Here is an 18,595-nt window from a genome sequence, read left to right on the forward strand (position 1 = left end):
AACATATCCATTTTCACATGGATTAAAATCCATATAATTTGGAGTGACATTAAATATAATTAAAAAAATTAACTTAATAGTAAATATTTTAATGAATAACCATAATGAAAGTCAAACTTTCAACAAGCATTTTTAAGTAAATCAAATCTAAAACTTAACTTGAATTAGTGAATATTTAAATGTACTTACGAAAAGAAGAGAAAAATATTCAGATTTTATGGAATGCTAATCCATATAATTTGGAATGACATTAAATATAATAAAAAAGTTAACTTAATAGTAGATATTTTAATGAATAACCATAATGAAAGTCAAACTTTCAACAAGCATTTTAAGTAAATTAAATTTAAAATATTTAATTAGCAAATATTTTATGAAAATATTTATTTTATGAATAAAGAGTAAAATATTCAGATTTTATGATTAATTATTTATGAAAATTCATTAACATCAATTAAAAATTTAAACCTTAACTTGATAATGAAAATGTTGTTTTCAAATTAAAAATGTAAAATTACTAAATATAACGATTTAAACATTTTATTTTTTTGTTTCAACTATGCAAAATACGACTATAAATATCGTTATATCTTGTTCTACTATGTAATTAAGGGGTTAATGGTGCTGAGTGGAATCAATGCAACTTTGACACACTTCAATAAATAAAGAATTTTGTGACAATTATTTAACAACATAATATAATTGCCTCTATATTACATTTAGCTACAATAATATAATATGAATACTTATAACCAACCCTCTATATAAATGTCATTAAACACTTTAGCAACTTTGGATGAAATGATATTAACCCAATTATCATTAAATGTTTTCGCCATAATAAATATTGTCGCTAAAATACAAATTTATTACTACTAATTCTTTTGTTGTAATGACATTGTCTTTGTGAGTCTATTGAATTGCTACCAAGGGATAATTTGGAAGAAAAATTCTTGAGTCTACTGAATTTATTACGCAAAATTGAATTAGTCAGATTCCAATAAACACTAATCATTAATCCTTTTGTAGGTCATTACTTCATGACTTTTTTTTTATAACCGAGAAATCCGTCTGTGATCCGCCCTTTGGACCAATCACAGCCTTCTAAACTCGGTGGATATGAGCCCGCCTCTCTACCCTTCTCCACTTAAATACCGGGATTCACAGCCTTCTAAACTCGGTGGATAATGAGCCTGCCCCTCTACCCTTCTCCACTTAAATACCGAGTTTCGCTTTGCATGGTGTGAGGCTTGAACCTACGACGTAAGCCACAAATCCTCCACCTTTTGCCACTCGAGCTACACCTTGGGGGCTACTTCATGACTTCTCAAATACTGGAAATGAGTTCAATATGGTCTGTAGGTATATGCAATTTTCATCTCCTTAGTTCTCTGCAGTCTGCACTGAGAGACAAGCTAACTACATGTTCTACAACACTCAAAATAGGCTCTTTGATACAGGCAAAAAACTCAATGCGCGCCACAAGATTCAGAGATGATTTCCATTGTTCTTACCTGATGAGAAGTCAGAGGAGCTTCATAGAGATCATGTATCGTCTAGGCGTTGTGCTTCAACATCAGCCCTCAACGTAGAAAACAAAGAACGGAAATAAGTCTTAATAACCAACGGTGAGAAAATGCACTATACCGGGAATGGCTGTAAATAGGGCTTGACAATCAATGTCAAATATTTTAAAGGAAATGAAGTTTAGAAGTCCTCGGATACTTCTACGTTCTGTACATGTATCCGAGTTCTCCATCTGGACATGAGACATGTCAATCAATCAACTTGAGCCATTAATTACAGTTAACCAATGCAAGTATGTAAGCTCATATTTACTCAGAAAGTTTCCACAGGCCAAATGCTCATTATGAATCATAAACCTTGTGCAAGTTAGCAAAATATGCTGTTAGGTAATACAAGATGTTCCAGAGATTAATACAAAGCAAGCTAGGATGAATATACGCCAGTTGACGATCCAGTAAAAAACTAAGAATCAGTTCTTACTCACAAAAGTGAGGCCAACTCCGACAATCTGAGGCATACAAGACTCTCTTCTCCCTTCTTTATCACAAAATGAACCATCGAAGACTTCCTTGCCATCCCCGTGTCCTCAGTTCTTTTTCACCTTTCCGAGTTGAGGGGATAAAACATATGCAATGAACTGTTGAATATGAGATACACCTTGCTGTTAGTCTTGGGAGTTTCTGATGAGTTACTGTCAGTATTGGAGTTTGACTGGACTAGCATAAAAGTATCGATACAAAATAAACGATGGAAGTTAAGACAAACATATACAGCCTACAAATGAAGAGAAAACAAAGAACTTTCTGTAAAGTAAGAAACTTTTGAAGAAAATGTAGAAGCATATTTTCAAGTGAACTGGACAAAGAGACAATATGCACATGGCAATTGGAGAAAAAGTTAAAAATCAAAAGGACTCTTCCTAATAAAAACAACAATATTATACTCAGTGTAATCCCACAAGTGGTGTCGGGGGAAGGTAGGATGTATGCAGACATTACCTCTACCTTTGTGGGGAAGAGGGGCTGTTTCCGATAGACCCTCGGCACAATAGGACTCTTTCTAATCTTGTTAATACATAACTAACAATTTAAGTTCACTTTTTTTTTTCAAGAACTTATCACCATACATCTCAATTTTCATAGCCCAAAAATTATTCTCTTCCAAACAGTTACCGTTTTCCTGTTTAACTAAGAAAAACCAAGAATTACAGACACAAAATCCTTTGATTTCTATTTTCCTTTCAAGAAGAGAATCGAAAAAAAGAATCCACCTCAGGAAAGCGTTGCCGGTCATAGTAAACAAGTCTGACTCCTTCAATAATCTGCAGCAAATAATGCATAGATTTAACAGTATAAGCAAGAGACAATGTTTCAAACTATTGAAAACAATATAGTACATTAGTCAAATTAGGCGTACCGTCATGTTTCTTCATTTGATTCCTTGCAAACAGCACGCATATGAGTATAAACCCCACTCCAGCTACCCCTCCTAGTATTATAGCCACTGTCTTCCCCACATTTTGCCCTGACCCTACGACAATTATTAAATGCAGCTCTCTTTACAATATAATTGTAGACAATAAACAAAAAGAATGGCTGGAAAATCCAAGGAGGACAAAGTTTTGATTAATCTAAGGAAAGAAAAAGGTGCATTGAAGTAACTGAAGTTCGGGTTGTCCTCGATCAAGTAAAATAGACAATCTCTCCGTAAGGAGAAGAAAGTTTTACTCTAACTCCACTTCTTGCTCTTCCAATACACGAAGACTAGTCAGAAATTATCTATGGGATTAGAGCTAAAGAGGGGTTTGATATAATCAACTTAATAGCACTAGTGATTCAGACCTTTTATCACAAGTCCAAGAATACAAAAGTTTATTAGCTTGACTTTGTTTGACACTGGCAAAATCATAAGCAATTACCAATTTAGTAGAATGGCAACTTCAGCAAATCAATTAGGATATATAGACTCCCCAAAAATGTGATCATGCCTGTTTCAGATCCTCCAAAAATGCATTACTTTTGGAGGATCTGACACACACCCTGCAGCATTTTTGAAGACCTCGAGCATATAAAGCTAGACAAGAGGTTCTATATCAGTATATGTAATACCTGAAGATGAAGCAGGGGACCAATCTGAAGACGACGATGATGTTCTAGGGACCCCATTTGGAGAATTACTATAACCAATAAAACATTTGTGCAGGAAGATTTGCCCAGAGACGGAGCTTCCACATTCCACCTGAGCTTTTTGGACAGCATTTTTCACACAATCAGCACAATCAGCGGAGCCAACATCCCCTTCACATTGCCCCATGGTATAAACAGACTGATAGCTTGTTGTGTAGAAGCCATTGCTACTAGCCATGCCATTTTCCAATGTGGAAAAAGCAGTATCCCTTCTTTCCTCAAACCCACTACCTGACAATATTTTCGACACGGATTCTAAATATATATATATGAAAGAAATACTAAATCTTGAACATGTAATTTGAAGAGTGTAATGGGTACGGTGGTATATACTAAAGATTGAACCTATAAAACTTAAATTCTGAATCTGATATAACTACCTAGCTGTGGTTGTTGTATGTAGGTATAAGTACATGTTAGACCAAAACCAGAATTTTCGAGACACAACATAAATATATGTAACAAAATCACCAGAAACTCAGGAAATACTAAATTTTTAACACATATTTGAAATGCACAACCGGTTCTGCAGTTAAAATCTAACAATTTGAACTCGTAAAATTTAGATTGAAGCATTTTTCCCATTATAAGTCTTCTACAGCATCTCCGTTCCAGAGATTTGAGGGAAACCAGCAACCTCATATAGAGCATGTAACGGTCATAAAGCTGGATTCTTGTAGCAACAGGCTTGCTACCACAGAGCTTATCTATGAGTACTGGCAAACCCCACACACATTTATAGCAGTCAAAAATTAGAAAGGTCACCTCTTCACTGAAAAAGACCAGAAATTATGGACTGCCTACTATCAGAACTAAAGAGCGAATAAATAAAATTTAAATTCTAAATACAACACAGCTACCTACACCAGTACTTTTGACACAGAGTATAACTATATATGCAAGAAACAATAAAAATCCAAAAAGGTTAAAATTGAACTCATAAAGTTTAAATCTTGAATCCACCTATGCTACCTGGAGCATTTTTCCCACTACAAGTCTTGAACAGCATCTCCATTCCGGAGATTTGAGGGAAACCAGAAACCTCATAGAGCATGTAAAAGCCATAAAGCTGGATTCTTGCAACAACAGGATTGCTACCACATAGCTTATCAATGAGTATTGGCACACCATTCACACATTTATAGGAGTCAACATTAGAGAGGTCACCTCCACATTGAAAAAGACCAGGAATTATGGACTGCCCACTACCAGTACTAAAGAGCGGACCTAGAAACTTCAAATTCTGAATCCGACTTTGACACAGAGTATAACTATATATGGAAAGAAACACTAAAAATTCAAAGAACATCAAAAAAGTTAAAATTGAACTAGTAAAGTTTAAATCTGGAATCCGCCTATGCTACCAGGAGCATTTTTCCCAGTACAAGTCTTATACTGCATCTCCATTCCAGAGATGAGCATGTAACAGCCAAAAAGCTGGATTCTTGCAGCTACAGGCTTGCTACCACACAGCTTATCAATGAGTATTGGCAAGCCACTCACATTTAAAGCAAAGGTCACCTCTATACTGAAAAAGACCAGAAATTGTGGACTTCCCACTACCAGTACTAAAGAGTGAACCTATCAACACAGAGTGTAACTATATATGCAAGAATCACTAAAAAATCAAAATATTTGAAATAGAACTAGTAAAGTTTAAATCTTGAATCCTCCTAAGCTACCTGGAGCATTTTTCCCACTACAAGTCTTGAACAGCATCTCCATTCCAGATATTTGAGGGAAACCAGCAACCTCATAGAGCATGTAACAGCCATAAAGCTGGATTCTTGCAGCAACAGGCTTGCTACCACATAACTTATCTATGAGTATTGGCAAACCACTAACACATTTATAGCAATCAACATTAGAAAGGTCACCTCTACACTGAAAAAGACCAGAAATTGTGGATTGTCCACTACCAGTACTGGTCTTATAGAACTTGGACTTTGAAGACTGTGAAACAAGAGTGCCAAAAAGGGAAGAAAGGGCTTGTGAGTAAACCCCAGATGGATCTGACAAATCTTGCTTTGCACAACCCTTGTAAATCAAGTTAGTGTAATCAGAATCAGATTTAGCTTGTGGGGTTAGCTTGAAAATGGTAAATATAACTAAGAAAAGAGAGAATATGCAAAATGGCTTTGTGGGCAAACCCATTTTTTGTGGATTCTTGATGAATTATTCCATTGTTGTTGGTATTTTATTTTTTTTAAATAAAGATTTTAAGCTTGGGTTTTTGAATAGTGAAAATGAGAAAATGTTGAAGGGTTTATTTGCTGTTTTTGCTTTCTTTCTTTCTTTCTCAAAAAAGGGAGCCTTGTCTTGGTGGTGTAATTCAACTTTCTCTTTTATTGTGCAGATAGAAGTTATCTCTACTAGCAGTACACATGACATGAAAAATACACAATTGTGTCGTAGTGATGAGATTGTTTCACTTTTAATCAAAAGTTTTGAACATGAATTCGGAATATGGAGAAATTTTATTGGAAGTACCACTCTCAAATAGGTCCACAATGTGTGATTTCGATTTAATTGGAGTTTCAATGCAAACTCCGACCATTGGATGGAAAACCAAAGAAAAAAAGATAAAAAATATTAATATTTGTTCATTCGGTGTTCGGTATTTTCATTGGAGTTTGATTAATCTAAATATATGTTGTGTAACGCTCCATTCAAATAAAGCACTATATAACAAAAATTTTCTTATACTCGAAACTAGAACTCAAAAACTTTAATTAAAGGAGAATTAGCTCAATTTTCCACACTATTATCTTTTAGTGATAGATGAATAATAGATGATTATTGATGGTAGTACTATTATACTTTAGAAAATAGTCCATTTTTATGAAAAAGTGGTAATTATTTTATTAGAAAAATAGTTAGTCTTTTTTTAAGGAGAAAGTGATGGTCCCTATATTTTATTATGTACTACTAACTGTGTTTGATTAGACATGATCACATGTAACTTAAGAATTTTTTGAAAAAGAATTTATGGTGTTAAATCTATTATAAATATTTTTGTAGTTATAAAAATTCTTATGATGGGTCATTGACATTAATTAACACATAAGATTGAAACATAATTGAACTTTTAAGATTAAAATTATGTGTCAATAGTATTTTCAAAAAGAAAGTTCACTAAGTCAAAATTAGAATAGTGCTTGTAGAAAAACTTATGTAATTCTACTATTAGAAAGAATCGATCTAATCAACTTACATTCCGCAATTGACAAGTGTAATAGACGGAGTAATTTAGAGTGTTACATGAAATATGAAAGTAACATTCTTTTTAAAAAAATAATTTAAGAATGAAAGATTCTTATTATTTTTTATTAAGAAAATCATGATATCTTAGTATTTGTACTACTAATAAAAAACAAAAAAAAAACTCATAGAGTGGAAGAAATATTCCCTAGGTAAGAGAGAGGTGAGAGTAGATGAAGAGAATTAACTTCATAAGTTTGACCAACCTTATTCAATTCCAATATATTTGAAATTTGAATATTTTTGGGTATATTTGTCTCTTATGTTGAAAAAGAATAATGAATATTTGCCTCTTATATCCACTATTAATGGAGTTCAACCAACATCATGTGAAGTATTTGTGTTTTTTTTTAGTGCTCGGACACTAGGACAGATGGAAAAGTAATTTTTTGTTTTTGTTGAAATTTAAATTTAAAATTTCATGATTTTCAACTCACTTAAGTTATTATTAAGTCATATCCTTGAATTTAACATCAATGAAGCATTATACAATTAAGAACATCAGAAGTTATCAATATGACTTGTGGTAAAATCATTGAAATCTCTACAATTTTAATTGATAATCTCAAATTTGAACCTCTAGAAATAAGGGAAAATATGTTGGGAGCATGAAAAAAATCTATTAGAAACAAAATACCCTAAAAATATGAATATCAAATACCGAAGAAAAAAAGAGTAAAAGTTCTTTAATCATGTGTAAGCAAATTTTAAACAATTGGGGCAAGTAGTAAGAACCACATGAGGAGATATCTGTCATGTGATAACCTGCAAGGTGGACATCTTTAAGTGAGAAATAAACAAATAACATTAAGATTTGGCCCAAAAATGTTTAAAATGGACTTAGAGGGTGTTTGAATTGGCTTAAAAGTTGGTCAAACTTATTTTTAAATAAGTTTTTGACTTCTAAAAGTGTTTGATAAATATAAAAAATAACTTAAAATAAGTTACGAAGTGTTTGGCAAGGTAAAAAATGACTTAAAATAAGTCAGAAACCAAAAGTAGGTCTCCACTACTTTTTATTTTTTGACTTAAAAGTCATTCAGTTTGACTTTTTATTTTTAACTTAAAAGCTATTTTTTTTAAGTCAATCCAAACGAGCTTTTAATGGTGAGACCGTACGTACTGATCCCCCAACTTTCTATGGAGGGTTACGTTATAGTTTCATAAAGAACTCATTCGAAAGTTATATCATCAAAATATTCATAACCTAACACACATGAAAAAAATAAAAATAAAATTGCCTAATTCCTGTAAAATAGCCCCTAAATGAAATCTAAAAATGGTGAGACTGTACGTACCGCTCCCTCAATTCTCTACGAGGGGTCCGTAATGGTTTCGTTAAAAAGTTGTTTGAATTTCATATCACCAAAATATTCATGGGCTAACACACATGAAAAACTAAGAAAACCAGATAATTCACATACATTGGCCCTTAAATGTCCAAAATGGACTTTAAAAATGGTGAGACTGTAATGTACTGCTACCCCAACTCCCACAAAAGGTTCTGTAAGGTTTCACAAAAAAACATTCTTAAAGCCATATCACCTAAATATTCATGGGCTAACATATACGAAAAATTGAGAAACACCTGATTCGTGTAAATTGGCCCTAAATGCCCAAAATGAACTCTAAAAATGGTGAGACTATACGTACTCCTCCCCCAAACTCCCTATGGTAAGACTGTAAGTACTGCTCCCCCAACTCCCACAGAGGGTTCTATACTGATTTCGCAAGAAAATATTCTTAAAGCCATATCACAAATTATTCATGAGCTAGTACACACAAAAAAAACTTAGCAAATCGCCCTAATTCTTGGAAATTAGCCCCTATATGTCCAAAATGGACTCTAAAAAAGGTGAAATTGTACGTACTGCTTTCCCAACTCCGTACAGAGGGTTCCGTAATGATTTCGTAAGGAATTCATCTAGAAGACATATCACTAAATTAATTACTCATTGGTTAACACACATATAAAACTGAGAAAATCGCCTAATTTTTGTAATTGGGCCCTAAATGCCCAAAATGGACTCTAAAGATGATGAGATTGTACATACTCCTCCTCAACTCTCTGTGGAGGGTTCCGTAATGGTTTCACAAAAAAGTTCGTTTGAAAATCATATCACCAAAATATTCATGGAATAGCACACACGAAAAATTTAAGAAAATGAGCTAATTCTCGTAAATTAGCCCCTAAATGTTCAAAATGGACTCTAAAAATGGTGAGATTGTACATACTACTCCTTCAACTCCCTTACGGACGGTTCTGTAATGGTTTCGCAAGAAAATCGTTCGGAAGTCATATCACAAAAATATTTATGGTTTAACACACACGAAAAATTGAGATACTCACTTAATTTCTGTAAAATAGGCCCCTAAATACCTAAAATGGACTCTAAAAATGGTAAAATTGTACGTTCTTCTCCCCCAACTCCCTACAAAGGATTTAGTTATGATTTCGTAAAAAAATCGTGCAAAAGTCATACCACCAATATTCATGAGCTAACACACTCGAAAAATTGAGAAAATCGCCTAATTTCTGTAAATTGCCTTAAATGCCCAAAATGGACGCTATAAATGATGAGACTATATGTACTGCTCTTCAAACTCCCCGCAGAGGGCTCCGTAATGATTTCACAAAGAATTCGTCCGGAAGCCAAGAACCTATTTCACCAAGTAATGTTAAAATTATAATCGATCGAAATCGAAACTTTTGCAATTGTGAAATTTCGTTCAAATAGAAAGCTTTTTGGCCAATTCAAGGTCAGTTGAGAGTTGTAAAAATGATTTAGTAGCGAACCATGAGAAATTCCTGTAGTTGCTCCAACACTAGGGTTGAACAAAAAAGGCTCAGCCTTTCACTATTCAGGAGTAAAGAAAAACAAATGTGATCTAAGCAAGACGCCTCTGGTTCAGGAAATGGATCGAAGGGAATGTAGCTCATTCAAGGCTCACACAAAAAAAATTAGAAGAACCTTTTTCTATTGAAGTATTGATATTGAGTTTATTTATTATGGTCCAACAAGCATAATAATCTAAAAGTTGTCAAGTTTAGTCAATGATTTTTTTGGTTATATGATTTTCGACACTCTATTTTCAAAAACCTCTACAGGTCCTTCTGTAATGAAACGTGGAACAATTCGTATAGCTTCACCATAATATACACCATATTTTTTGCATTTAGGGTCACTCAATTAAAATTAACCGATTTTTTTTCAATTTTCGTGTGTGTTAGCATGCTCGCTACATCAAACTTAAACATTTTTATTGTTAAAATTGAACTCGAGTACTTACTGTCGCACCACAACTCGTTTGTTAATATTCATATGCTCCTTTAAAATAAAAATATATAAAATTATTAAATTTGCTCTCTCAATCACCACCATTGATCTCGTCAAATCACAACCGTTCATTCCTTGTCCCCAAAATTCATAATCCTTCACTACTATTCTCTTCCCCAGTCGGCGCCTCTTTTCCAGATTTTCTCTTACACAAACCCTCACTCTCTCTTCTTCCTCACACACACTAAAATCTACAATTTTTTTGTTATACATATATATACATCTTATATATATATAGATAGAGAGAGAGAAAGTATAGAGGGAGAGAAAAAAAAAGTATGGATTCAGATCAAGCAAAGCTATTTATTGGTGGGATATCATGGGAAACATCAGAGGAGAAGATGAAGGAGTATTTTCAAGGGTATGGTGATGTTTTACAGACCGTAGTAATGAGGGATAAGATTACTGGGAAGCCTAGAGGATTTGGGTTTGTTGTATTTGCAGATCCTAGTGTTCTTGATAGGGTTCTTCAGGATACCCATGTAATTGATGGACGTACGGTGAGATTTTTTGTGTTTTTTTTGTTTATTTCGTGATTTTAGCTAATGGGGTTTCGTTAATTTTGTTTGTTTCTCTGTTTTAGCTTCTGGTCATTAGTTTGGCTGTGGTCGTGATTGTTGATTTTATTTGAAATTTTGTAGTTGTGGAGTTTTGGTTAGGTGTACTGATTTTGTGATTGTTTTCTGGGAATTTCCTGATGTGGCATTTCCAATTTAGGATGTGTTTTTGCTTCTGTTATCATGATGTGAAGTTCCTCTTTAATTTGGGGCTTCTGGGTGTTGTTTATTTTTCTGCTCTTTTTCGCCCAGGGTTGTGGAGTTTTGGTTAAATGTGCTTGTTTGTGGTTGTTTTCTGGGTGTTTCCTAATGTGGCATTTCCAATTTAGGTTGTGCTTTTGTGTCTATCATCGTGACATTTGAGTTGTGGGGTCTTTATTTGGTTGCTGATTATCCATTTTATGCACGTCTTTATCCTTGTTGAGTTCTGATACAGATATGATCTTAGTTTGATTATGCTCTTTGGGTACTAAAGTTTAAGTCTTTTCTTGGGTCTCTCAGATCACTTCATTTCTTGAGCTGGTTTATGCTTATGAAATTTATTGATATGGTTTTGTTATCTTCTTCTGGTTGTGATTTTGTATTTATCAAGTTCTCCTGATAGTTAAAGTAAAGTCTGCATCTTTTGTATTGTGGTTTCTTATAAGTAATAGTTTCTCTCAGACAATTTTGCGAGTAGACATATTCTCCTGAAACTTAAGTAAAGTCTGCATCTTTATATTGTGTTTTTTTTTTGTAAATAATAGTTTCTCGAGTCAGTTTTGTGAGTACACACTGTGTTGCTTGTGTCCTTTTTTTTAAATGTGAAAACAGCGGATGAGGTTAACTTATTCTTTGCAGTAGTTCTGTTGTGCGTTTGAGTGCCATGTGGGCTGAATGATTCCTAATGTGCTGTGTAATGGTGTTTTGTGTATGTGTGATGATTTTTGCTATAGTGCGTGTTGCTGTTGTTCCTTGGGAAGCTAGAATTATGTGACCAGATTGCTTCCGTTGATCGAGCTGTGCACCTCGATGCAATGGGTTTCTTTTACCATTATACTCCTTTTCATGTTTCAAAAAAATTATTAGGTTGATGTGCCCTTCTTTGTGGATTAGAGGACTGTATATACAATGTGGTAAATAGAGTTGTAAATTTGTAAGATTCTCGAATATTTAATTATTTGTTATACGATGGGTAGACTTGCTTGGGATCGATGTGTAGCAGTAGTAGTAGTTGTAGTGCAATTTCTTGCTTCTCCTGCATAATGGTCAGTTTTGTATAAGATCATAATTTTGCTAGATGGTGTGTCTCTATTGTGCCTTCCGAAGCTGGAACTGTACAGCAAAGTGTGTTTCATTATCAAGCCATGCACTTGATGCAGTGGATGGGAAGTGGGATGATTGTTTCCTCCCTGATGTTTTTGACACTTTCTTTGTGTGATAATGATAAAATAATATCTGACTTGTTGAAAAAAATGTCCTACAATGTGGCACATAGAGTAGTAAATATTTGTGTTATGCAGTGTGCTGACTTGTAGATAGAGATAAGTTTTTCTTCTTTCGGTTGATGGGGTGCAGGCAGGTTTATTTTAGTCCTGATGTCCTCTTTTGGTATTATTAATGAGAATAGATAGTAGTTTGTTCACAATGAGTTCTGCAGTGGTGATGGTAAGTAGGTAACTGATAAGAGCACTATGATAGTGATTTATTTTTAGTTAATATGCATTTTCTTTCTAGATTAGAGCATTATTTGCTCTGAACATTTCAGTGACTTAATAGGGCATTTGTTGAATCATCCCATTGTTACTAGTTGCACTGTCAAATGGAAGATTTCCTGTGATAATTTCTTAAAGTGGCGTCTTTTACAGTTCAGTGCTGCGCTTCTATTAAGATGTCAAATCATTTGTACATTTATTTGTTTTTCCAGGCCTGTTGTTTCATCTTTACTTTCGGGAAGTCATAATAAGACGCTTGCATGTTCAACAGAAGTTTAGTACGTTTCAGATGATAATTTTATGTCTTTTAGTAAGAGGTTTCCCCCCCAAGTAATAACCTAGTTGATGGAAAATTTGACTTAAATTTTGGGAATCTTTTTATTAAAAAAATCTGTCCTTTGTGTCTATCTTGCTTGCATCTGAAATTGTTTTTCTTTTACTTAGCTCAATGACATTTTTTTCTGTATAGGTTGAGGCTAAGAGGGCCTTGTCCAGAGAGGAACAACAGGGTCCAAAATCTGGAAATATGGGTAGTGCTAGAAGTTTTGGAGGCGGTGGAAATACCAGGACTAAGAAAATATTTGTTGGGGGATTGCCTCCTACTCTGACTGAGGATGGCTTTAGAACTTACTTTGAAACTTACGGTAATGTCACTGATGTCGCAATTATGTTTGATCAACAGACCAACCGACCTCGTGGGTTTGGCTTCATTTCATTTGATTCTGAAGACGCAGTAGATAGGGTTTTGCACAAGACATATCATGATCTCAGTGGGAAACAAGTAGAAGTAAAACGTGCTCTTCCTAAAGATGGTAATTCTGGTTTTGGTGGTCGTTCCACAGGCAACGGTGGTAGTGGTATGGGTGGTGGAAGTTACCAGGGGTATGGTGCATCTGGTGACAATCCCAGTTCTTATGACAGAATGGATACCAACAGATACATGCAATCACAAAACACCGGAGGTGGTTTTCCATCTTATGGTTCCTCCGGATATGGTACCGCAGGTTATGGTTATGGATCGTCCAACAATGGCATGGGTTATGGTGCTTATGGAAGTTACGGTGGAGCCAATCCTGGCTATGGGGGTGTCAATCCTGGATATGGTAGTCCTGCAGTTGCTGCCTTCGGAAATCCAAATGTGCCCGGTACTGGTTATGGTAGTGGTCAAGCTGGTGGACCAAGAAGCTCGTGGGGCTCTCAGATTCCTTCTGGATATGGAAATATGGGCTATGGTAATGCATCCTGGGGTGCTTCAAGTGCAGGTGGTGGAGGTGGGGCTGCTAACGGAGGATCTGCTACTGGCCAGTCTCCAACTGGGGCCACAGGATATGGAAATCAAGGTTATGGCTATGGTGGATATGGCGTAAATGATGGTGCTTATGGAAATCCATCTATTGGAGGTGGTGCATCGGGAGACATGCAATCAGGTGGAGGTTACATGGGCAGTGGCTATGGCGATGCTAATGGAAATTCAACATTGAGGTCTGATACCTCACAAGGTTCTGGTAATTATGGTGCTCAGCAAAATGGAACCTATGGTGGTGGCTATGGTGGTGTTCCAAGTCGGCAGGCTCAACAGCACTGATCATAGTGCTCGATTTCATCCATTAACTCACCTATAGCTGGAGTGGAGGGCTTCGCCTACTGGTTTCGTTCCACATACAGTTAATTCTTGCAAGCATTATATGCTAAATGGGATTGGTTGGATTGCTTTAATTTTTGAAGTTTGCAGTTGTTTCAAGTTTACAACAAGTATTTGTCACTAGTATTTGCCTATTTCGTAATATTTTCTGTTAACTGTAGTTTTAATTTGGCTTGCTTATGCTTATGGTAAAAAATACCCCTCTAACTGTTGTTTAATATAGTTAGTTTTACCTTCTGTTATAACCCATCCCTTTCAATTGGATGGAAAACTCCAAATCAGATCAAATTACCTACCACCCTAATATAACCCAAACCTGACCTAACTAACTTAACCCTAACAAATATACCCATTTCCATACTGTTTACAACTTGGGCTCTCAAGTCTATATCTACGGCGAACTTCATCTATTTGGATTTGGTATCCATTCTAAGGCGTTCTGTAGTTATGATTATGAGTGAAAGAAGTGGACTTTGATTCATCTTCTGCTATCATCACTTTTCTGATCTTTGCTGTGTTGTTCAACATTGTACTGTAATCTAGTCCATCTATGCCTTGTTTCATCAACTCATGTTGCAATTTAGGGTGGGGGTTAAGTTAGTTGGGTCGGGTGGCGGGTTATTTTTTTAAAAGAATTGGGTAATAATAGTCGAGAATGCAGGTGTTGCAATATATTTCATGAGCAAGAATCGTCTTGCCTGAAAAGCGTTGGAACAACTCTGTGATAAGGTATGATTCATAGACTCTGATTCTTTAGTGTAGTTCGTCTTTGTATGTGATTATACTGTTAGACTAGGGAGACAAAATTCAATGATTTGACCAACTACGTGTTTCGATTAGATTCTTCAGAATGTGATAAGAAATGACTAGTTAAATGTTGAAAACTAAATCATTTTGTCTCAAACAACACAACATTCATATGAAAAAAGAAGCAACATTACAAGAAGTTACAGTAGGACTAGAAAAAATTGTTTGAGGTATCCGGATACAAAGTAGCTGATCAGGATCTTCTTCTTTTTATCAAGCAATACTGCGTGGAAGCATTGGAATGCTGTTGATAACAAGTTTCTGGCAGTTGTTGATTTCTATGTTGGAAAGTATAGGCATGGCTGTATTTTCCACCTGGATTCTCTGCAGCTCGGACAAATTGTTGATTTCTATGTTGGAAAGTATAGGCATGGCAGTATTGCCCACCTGGATTTTCTGCAGCTCGGACAAATTGAGGAGTCGTAAGCATTTGAGCTGAGGGAAACCTGAAGCTGAACAGACCATTTCCTCCCCCACACAGGCATTATCAGTGAGGACAAGAATCCCTAAACTAGGAAGCTTCTCCAAGATTGGCATGGAGACTTATGAAGAAGTAACTGAGTGAGATTCGGGGAGATTTTAGGAGACGGTGATAGGAGTCCAATAAATCCTTTGAATTGCAAGGTTCGGAGTACTTCACAACTTAAGAATTCTTTTAGAACAGTACTATATTCTTTTGCATAGCAATTCAAATCTATGATGTCAATGGAGCAATGTAGCTGACATTCGTTTGAAGTACTAGTTCTCATGTAACTGGTGATTGATTTAAAGTCGGGGAAATTATTTTCAACCTTTGCTTCCAAGTAACGGAGTTTACAAAGTGTTGAGACTTCATTAGCTCTGCACAAGCTTGTGTTGAAGTTCACCAAGGTTTCAAGTTGTGTCAAGTTATTGAGTTGGAGGTTTTCACCATTTTGAGTTGCAAATTTTAGCGGAAGGTATAAATGTTTCTGCCTCCTCAACTTCCATAGAACGTTTGGGATTTTTATCTCGTATACTCCTCCTTCTACTCTCAAATCAAATACTCGCAAGTAGGATAACTTGCAAATAGATGATGGCAACTCATCGAGGATACACCCTTTGAAGCTTAGATACCTCAAGAACTCGAGATTGGAAATATTCGTCAGTAGTTTCTGCCATTGAAAATCAATCCCATCAAAATCAAGAACTCTGAGCACTCCAAACTCCTTTAGGTTTAGCATTTTATCTGGGCTGACCAATTCATGCTGGTTTCTAAGAAGAACCACTCTAAGACTCCGAATAGTTTTAGAAACTTTAGGAGGGATATCAACATTGTACTTACCTAGATATATCACAAGTCGACGTGGTCCATCACTCGATGAGAGTGAACAGTCCTCTGGTCTTAAATCGATGATTTTGAGAAAACATTTTTCTTCACAATTTGAGACACAAAAAATTTCCATACCTTGAACAAAGTGACAAGCCTTGAAGAATTTTTTGGTTGTTGGAACTTCCTCTGGTTGCACCTCTACCACGACCATATGAGCTAGTTCTTTAATTCAGATATCTCTCAGTCATGTCCATCATGCGCTCGCCTTTAACACTTTGTCTTGCTGATAATAACCCTTCCATCATCAACACATGGGACAACTTTTCGGGATCTATCAATTGATTTTCGAGGAAATGACCTAAGTAAATAAAGCATGGTTGCTGGTAACTCTTTATAAACTAGACAACAGAATTAAGAGATAAATGGTTGGGTATTTTGATGCAGCATCTCCCACTCCTCATCACTTTTTTTAGATCGCAGGTACAATGCAAGATACTTGATCATCCCTGGTAAGCCATTACAACATCTAACCATTTCCCGCTCTGCAAAATATTACACAGAGTTGGGGATTTTGTGGGATTACTCACACTGAGTAAGTTTAGTAAAATTAACTGAAGCCCTGTGAGATAACACCTTGTTGAACAAAGCCCAACTATCACCCTCGTTCAAGGGCGTCATGTTATGCACAGATTGACTCTGTGTTTTTGTGATATGTATTCCGCTATATATCGAACCCCCCGGCTATAATTGGAATAACTGGTACTCCAATATGGGAGGATGGATGAGGACGAAAAATATGAATAGTTAGATAACAGTGATTTGCACACTTGTTCAATATCTTTTTCGAGACCAATTATGTCGGTGATTCATTGATTTGATCTTCTGGATACTGGAACTAAGAGATCTCCGTGTTTTTGAAGAGTTTTTCAATTATCCTCACTCTGTTTTCAATTTCATTTACCCTGTTTTTTTCTTGATACATCAAATTAGATACAAGAAATTAATACTAGATACATATAATAAATACATAAGATTAATACTTGATATTGATATGTAACATATGAATGTACATGTACCATAGTCTACTTGTTCATATGGAATAAAAGATTAATATGTCTTCATGATACGTCTGATTGTATTTGTGGTCATCTGGTCAAAGTCCATCAGTTTTTTATGTAACTAAGGGGTTAGCACATGTTTATGTTATATATGTGCAAATATACACTCATGTATCAAAGTGTTTAGTTTGTTCGATACATCATATATTGATAATAGATACATCAATTAATGAATTTATTATTTTAAGAGTAATAAAATAAAATAAATCAAATTACATAATCAAAATACACATGTTTTTGTCATTAATAATATTAATGAATTTATTATTTTAAAGAGTAATAAAATAAAATAAATTAAACATAGATACACTCTTTGATTTTCGTCTTATATTAAGAGATTTGACTAATTTAAATTTGCAGAATTAGTTGTCCATATATTATAAAGTTTTCAATTACTCCTTTAATTAAGGAAATCAGTTACTATCATTTAATTCAAACAAATAAAACATGTGGCTCGGTTTTTAAAACCGTCGGATACATGTATCTGAAGAGTAATGATACATGTATCCAAAGGACTAAATATGGTAGATGAATTAATATTCGAAACTATCGTGAATCTTTGTAATTGTGACCTAAACTAGTGTGATTTATGTAGTTTAAATAAATGCGAAGAAGTAAACAATGGCAGAGCCAAATAAATGTGAAGAAGTAAACACGTGAACTAGATAAATTAGAAGGTTCAACATACTATATATACATAAAACTTTTTTAAATATTTTTCAACAAAAGGGATTCATCCGAATTCCAAACCTTCTACCCCTAGCTCCAAGTTCGCTCCGCGCCGTTACCTCTATATAAATAATATAATTTCTCATCAAAAAAGATTCAAACGAATCCCTTTAGCTCTATCTAGTTCCGCTCCTTCCATGCTAGAAAATAAATAAATTCATCGCATGATAAACCGAAAAATACGTATTTGGCGCCATTTAGCAACAACCTTTGCTTCTCATTTTCTTCACCCAAACAAACTAACAGAAATTGCCTTAACCATTCTTTTTCTCTTCTCTTTTTTTTTCTCTGTCTCAATCAAATCTTTCTCTTTTTTCTACTTTTTTTTTTCTTCCTTTTTCTCCAAAATATAATGCTCATCTGCTTCCCTCTTCCGCCTGATATTTGACTGATTTTTTAAGAAAAAAAAAAACTTCTCCTCGTCGCCGTAATCCACCCGCATTTT

General features: G+C 34.9%; 2 protein-coding genes and 1 pseudogene across 5 annotated transcripts; 1 reads left to right on the forward strand and 2 right to left on the reverse strand.

Moving 5' to 3' along the window:
- Window positions 1-1,824: 1,824 nt before the first annotated feature.
- Window positions 1,825-5,991, reverse strand: LOC125826045 (plasmodesmata-located protein 2-like). Of its 4 annotated transcripts, none has more exons than XM_049505343.1 (5): window positions 5,396-5,991; window positions 3,636-3,944; window positions 2,944-3,057; window positions 2,798-2,848; window positions 1,825-2,164 (listed from the first exon to the last, which is right to left on the reverse strand). In XM_049505343.1, exons 1-4 carry the CDS (start codon window positions 5,865-5,867, stop codon window positions 2,841-2,843), a joined length of 903 nt encoding a protein of 300 aa, XP_049361300.1. In that variant the 5' UTR covers window positions 5,868-5,991; the 3' UTR covers window positions 1,825-2,164; window positions 2,798-2,840. The 4 variants fall into 4 exon arrangements, with proteins under 4 accessions (XP_049361300.1, XP_049361303.1, XP_049361301.1 ...); XM_049505346.1 differs by having other exon boundaries at window positions 1,825-2,207; window positions 5,396-5,880; XM_049505344.1 differs by having other exon boundaries at window positions 1,825-2,238; window positions 5,396-5,880.
- A 4,455-nt stretch (window positions 5,992-10,446) lies between these two features.
- Window positions 10,447-14,365, forward strand: LOC125826015 (heterogeneous nuclear ribonucleoprotein 1-like). The gene is made up of 2 exons (XM_049505312.1): window positions 10,447-10,812; window positions 13,033-14,365. The coding sequence occupies exons 1-2, from the start codon at window positions 10,591-10,593 to the stop codon at window positions 14,146-14,148; spliced, it is 1,338 nt and encodes a 445-aa protein (XP_049361269.1). The 5' UTR covers window positions 10,447-10,590; the 3' UTR covers window positions 14,149-14,365.
- Window positions 14,366-15,152: 787 nt separating this feature from the next.
- Window positions 15,153-18,592, reverse strand: LOC125825926 (disease susceptibility protein LOV1-like; annotated as a pseudogene).
- Window positions 18,593-18,595: the final 3 nt, after the last annotated feature.

The sequence above is a fragment of the Solanum verrucosum genome, unplaced genomic scaffold (assembly GCF_900185275.1).
Source record: "Solanum verrucosum unplaced genomic scaffold, falcon-dt-bn FXZP01000161.1, whole genome shotgun sequence".
NCBI lineage: Eukaryota > Viridiplantae > Streptophyta > Magnoliopsida > Solanales > Solanaceae > Solanum > Solanum verrucosum.

Excerpts from the sequence above, each read along its gene's own strand:
- LOC125826045 (XM_049505343.1), bottom strand. The coding sequence starts at position 5,867 with ATGGGTTTGCCCACAAAGCCATTTTGCATATTCTCTCTTTTCTTAGTT. Across the intron at positions 3,945-5,395 it reads TAGTGGGAAAAATGCTCCAG|GTAGTGGGTTTGAGGAAAGA; the intron begins GTAGCTTAGGAG and ends AAATATTGTCAG. Across the intron at positions 3,058-3,635 it reads GTCCCCTGCTTCATCTTCAG|GGTCAGGGCAAAATGTGGGG; the intron begins GTATTACATATA and ends TAATTGTCGTAG.
- LOC125826015 (XM_049505312.1), top strand. The coding sequence starts at position 10,591 with ATGGATTCAGATCAAGCAAAGCTATTTATTGGTGGGATATCATGGGAA. Across the intron at positions 10,813-13,032 it reads ATGTAATTGATGGACGTACG|GTTGAGGCTAAGAGGGCCTT; the intron begins GTGAGATTTTTT and ends TTTTCTGTATAG.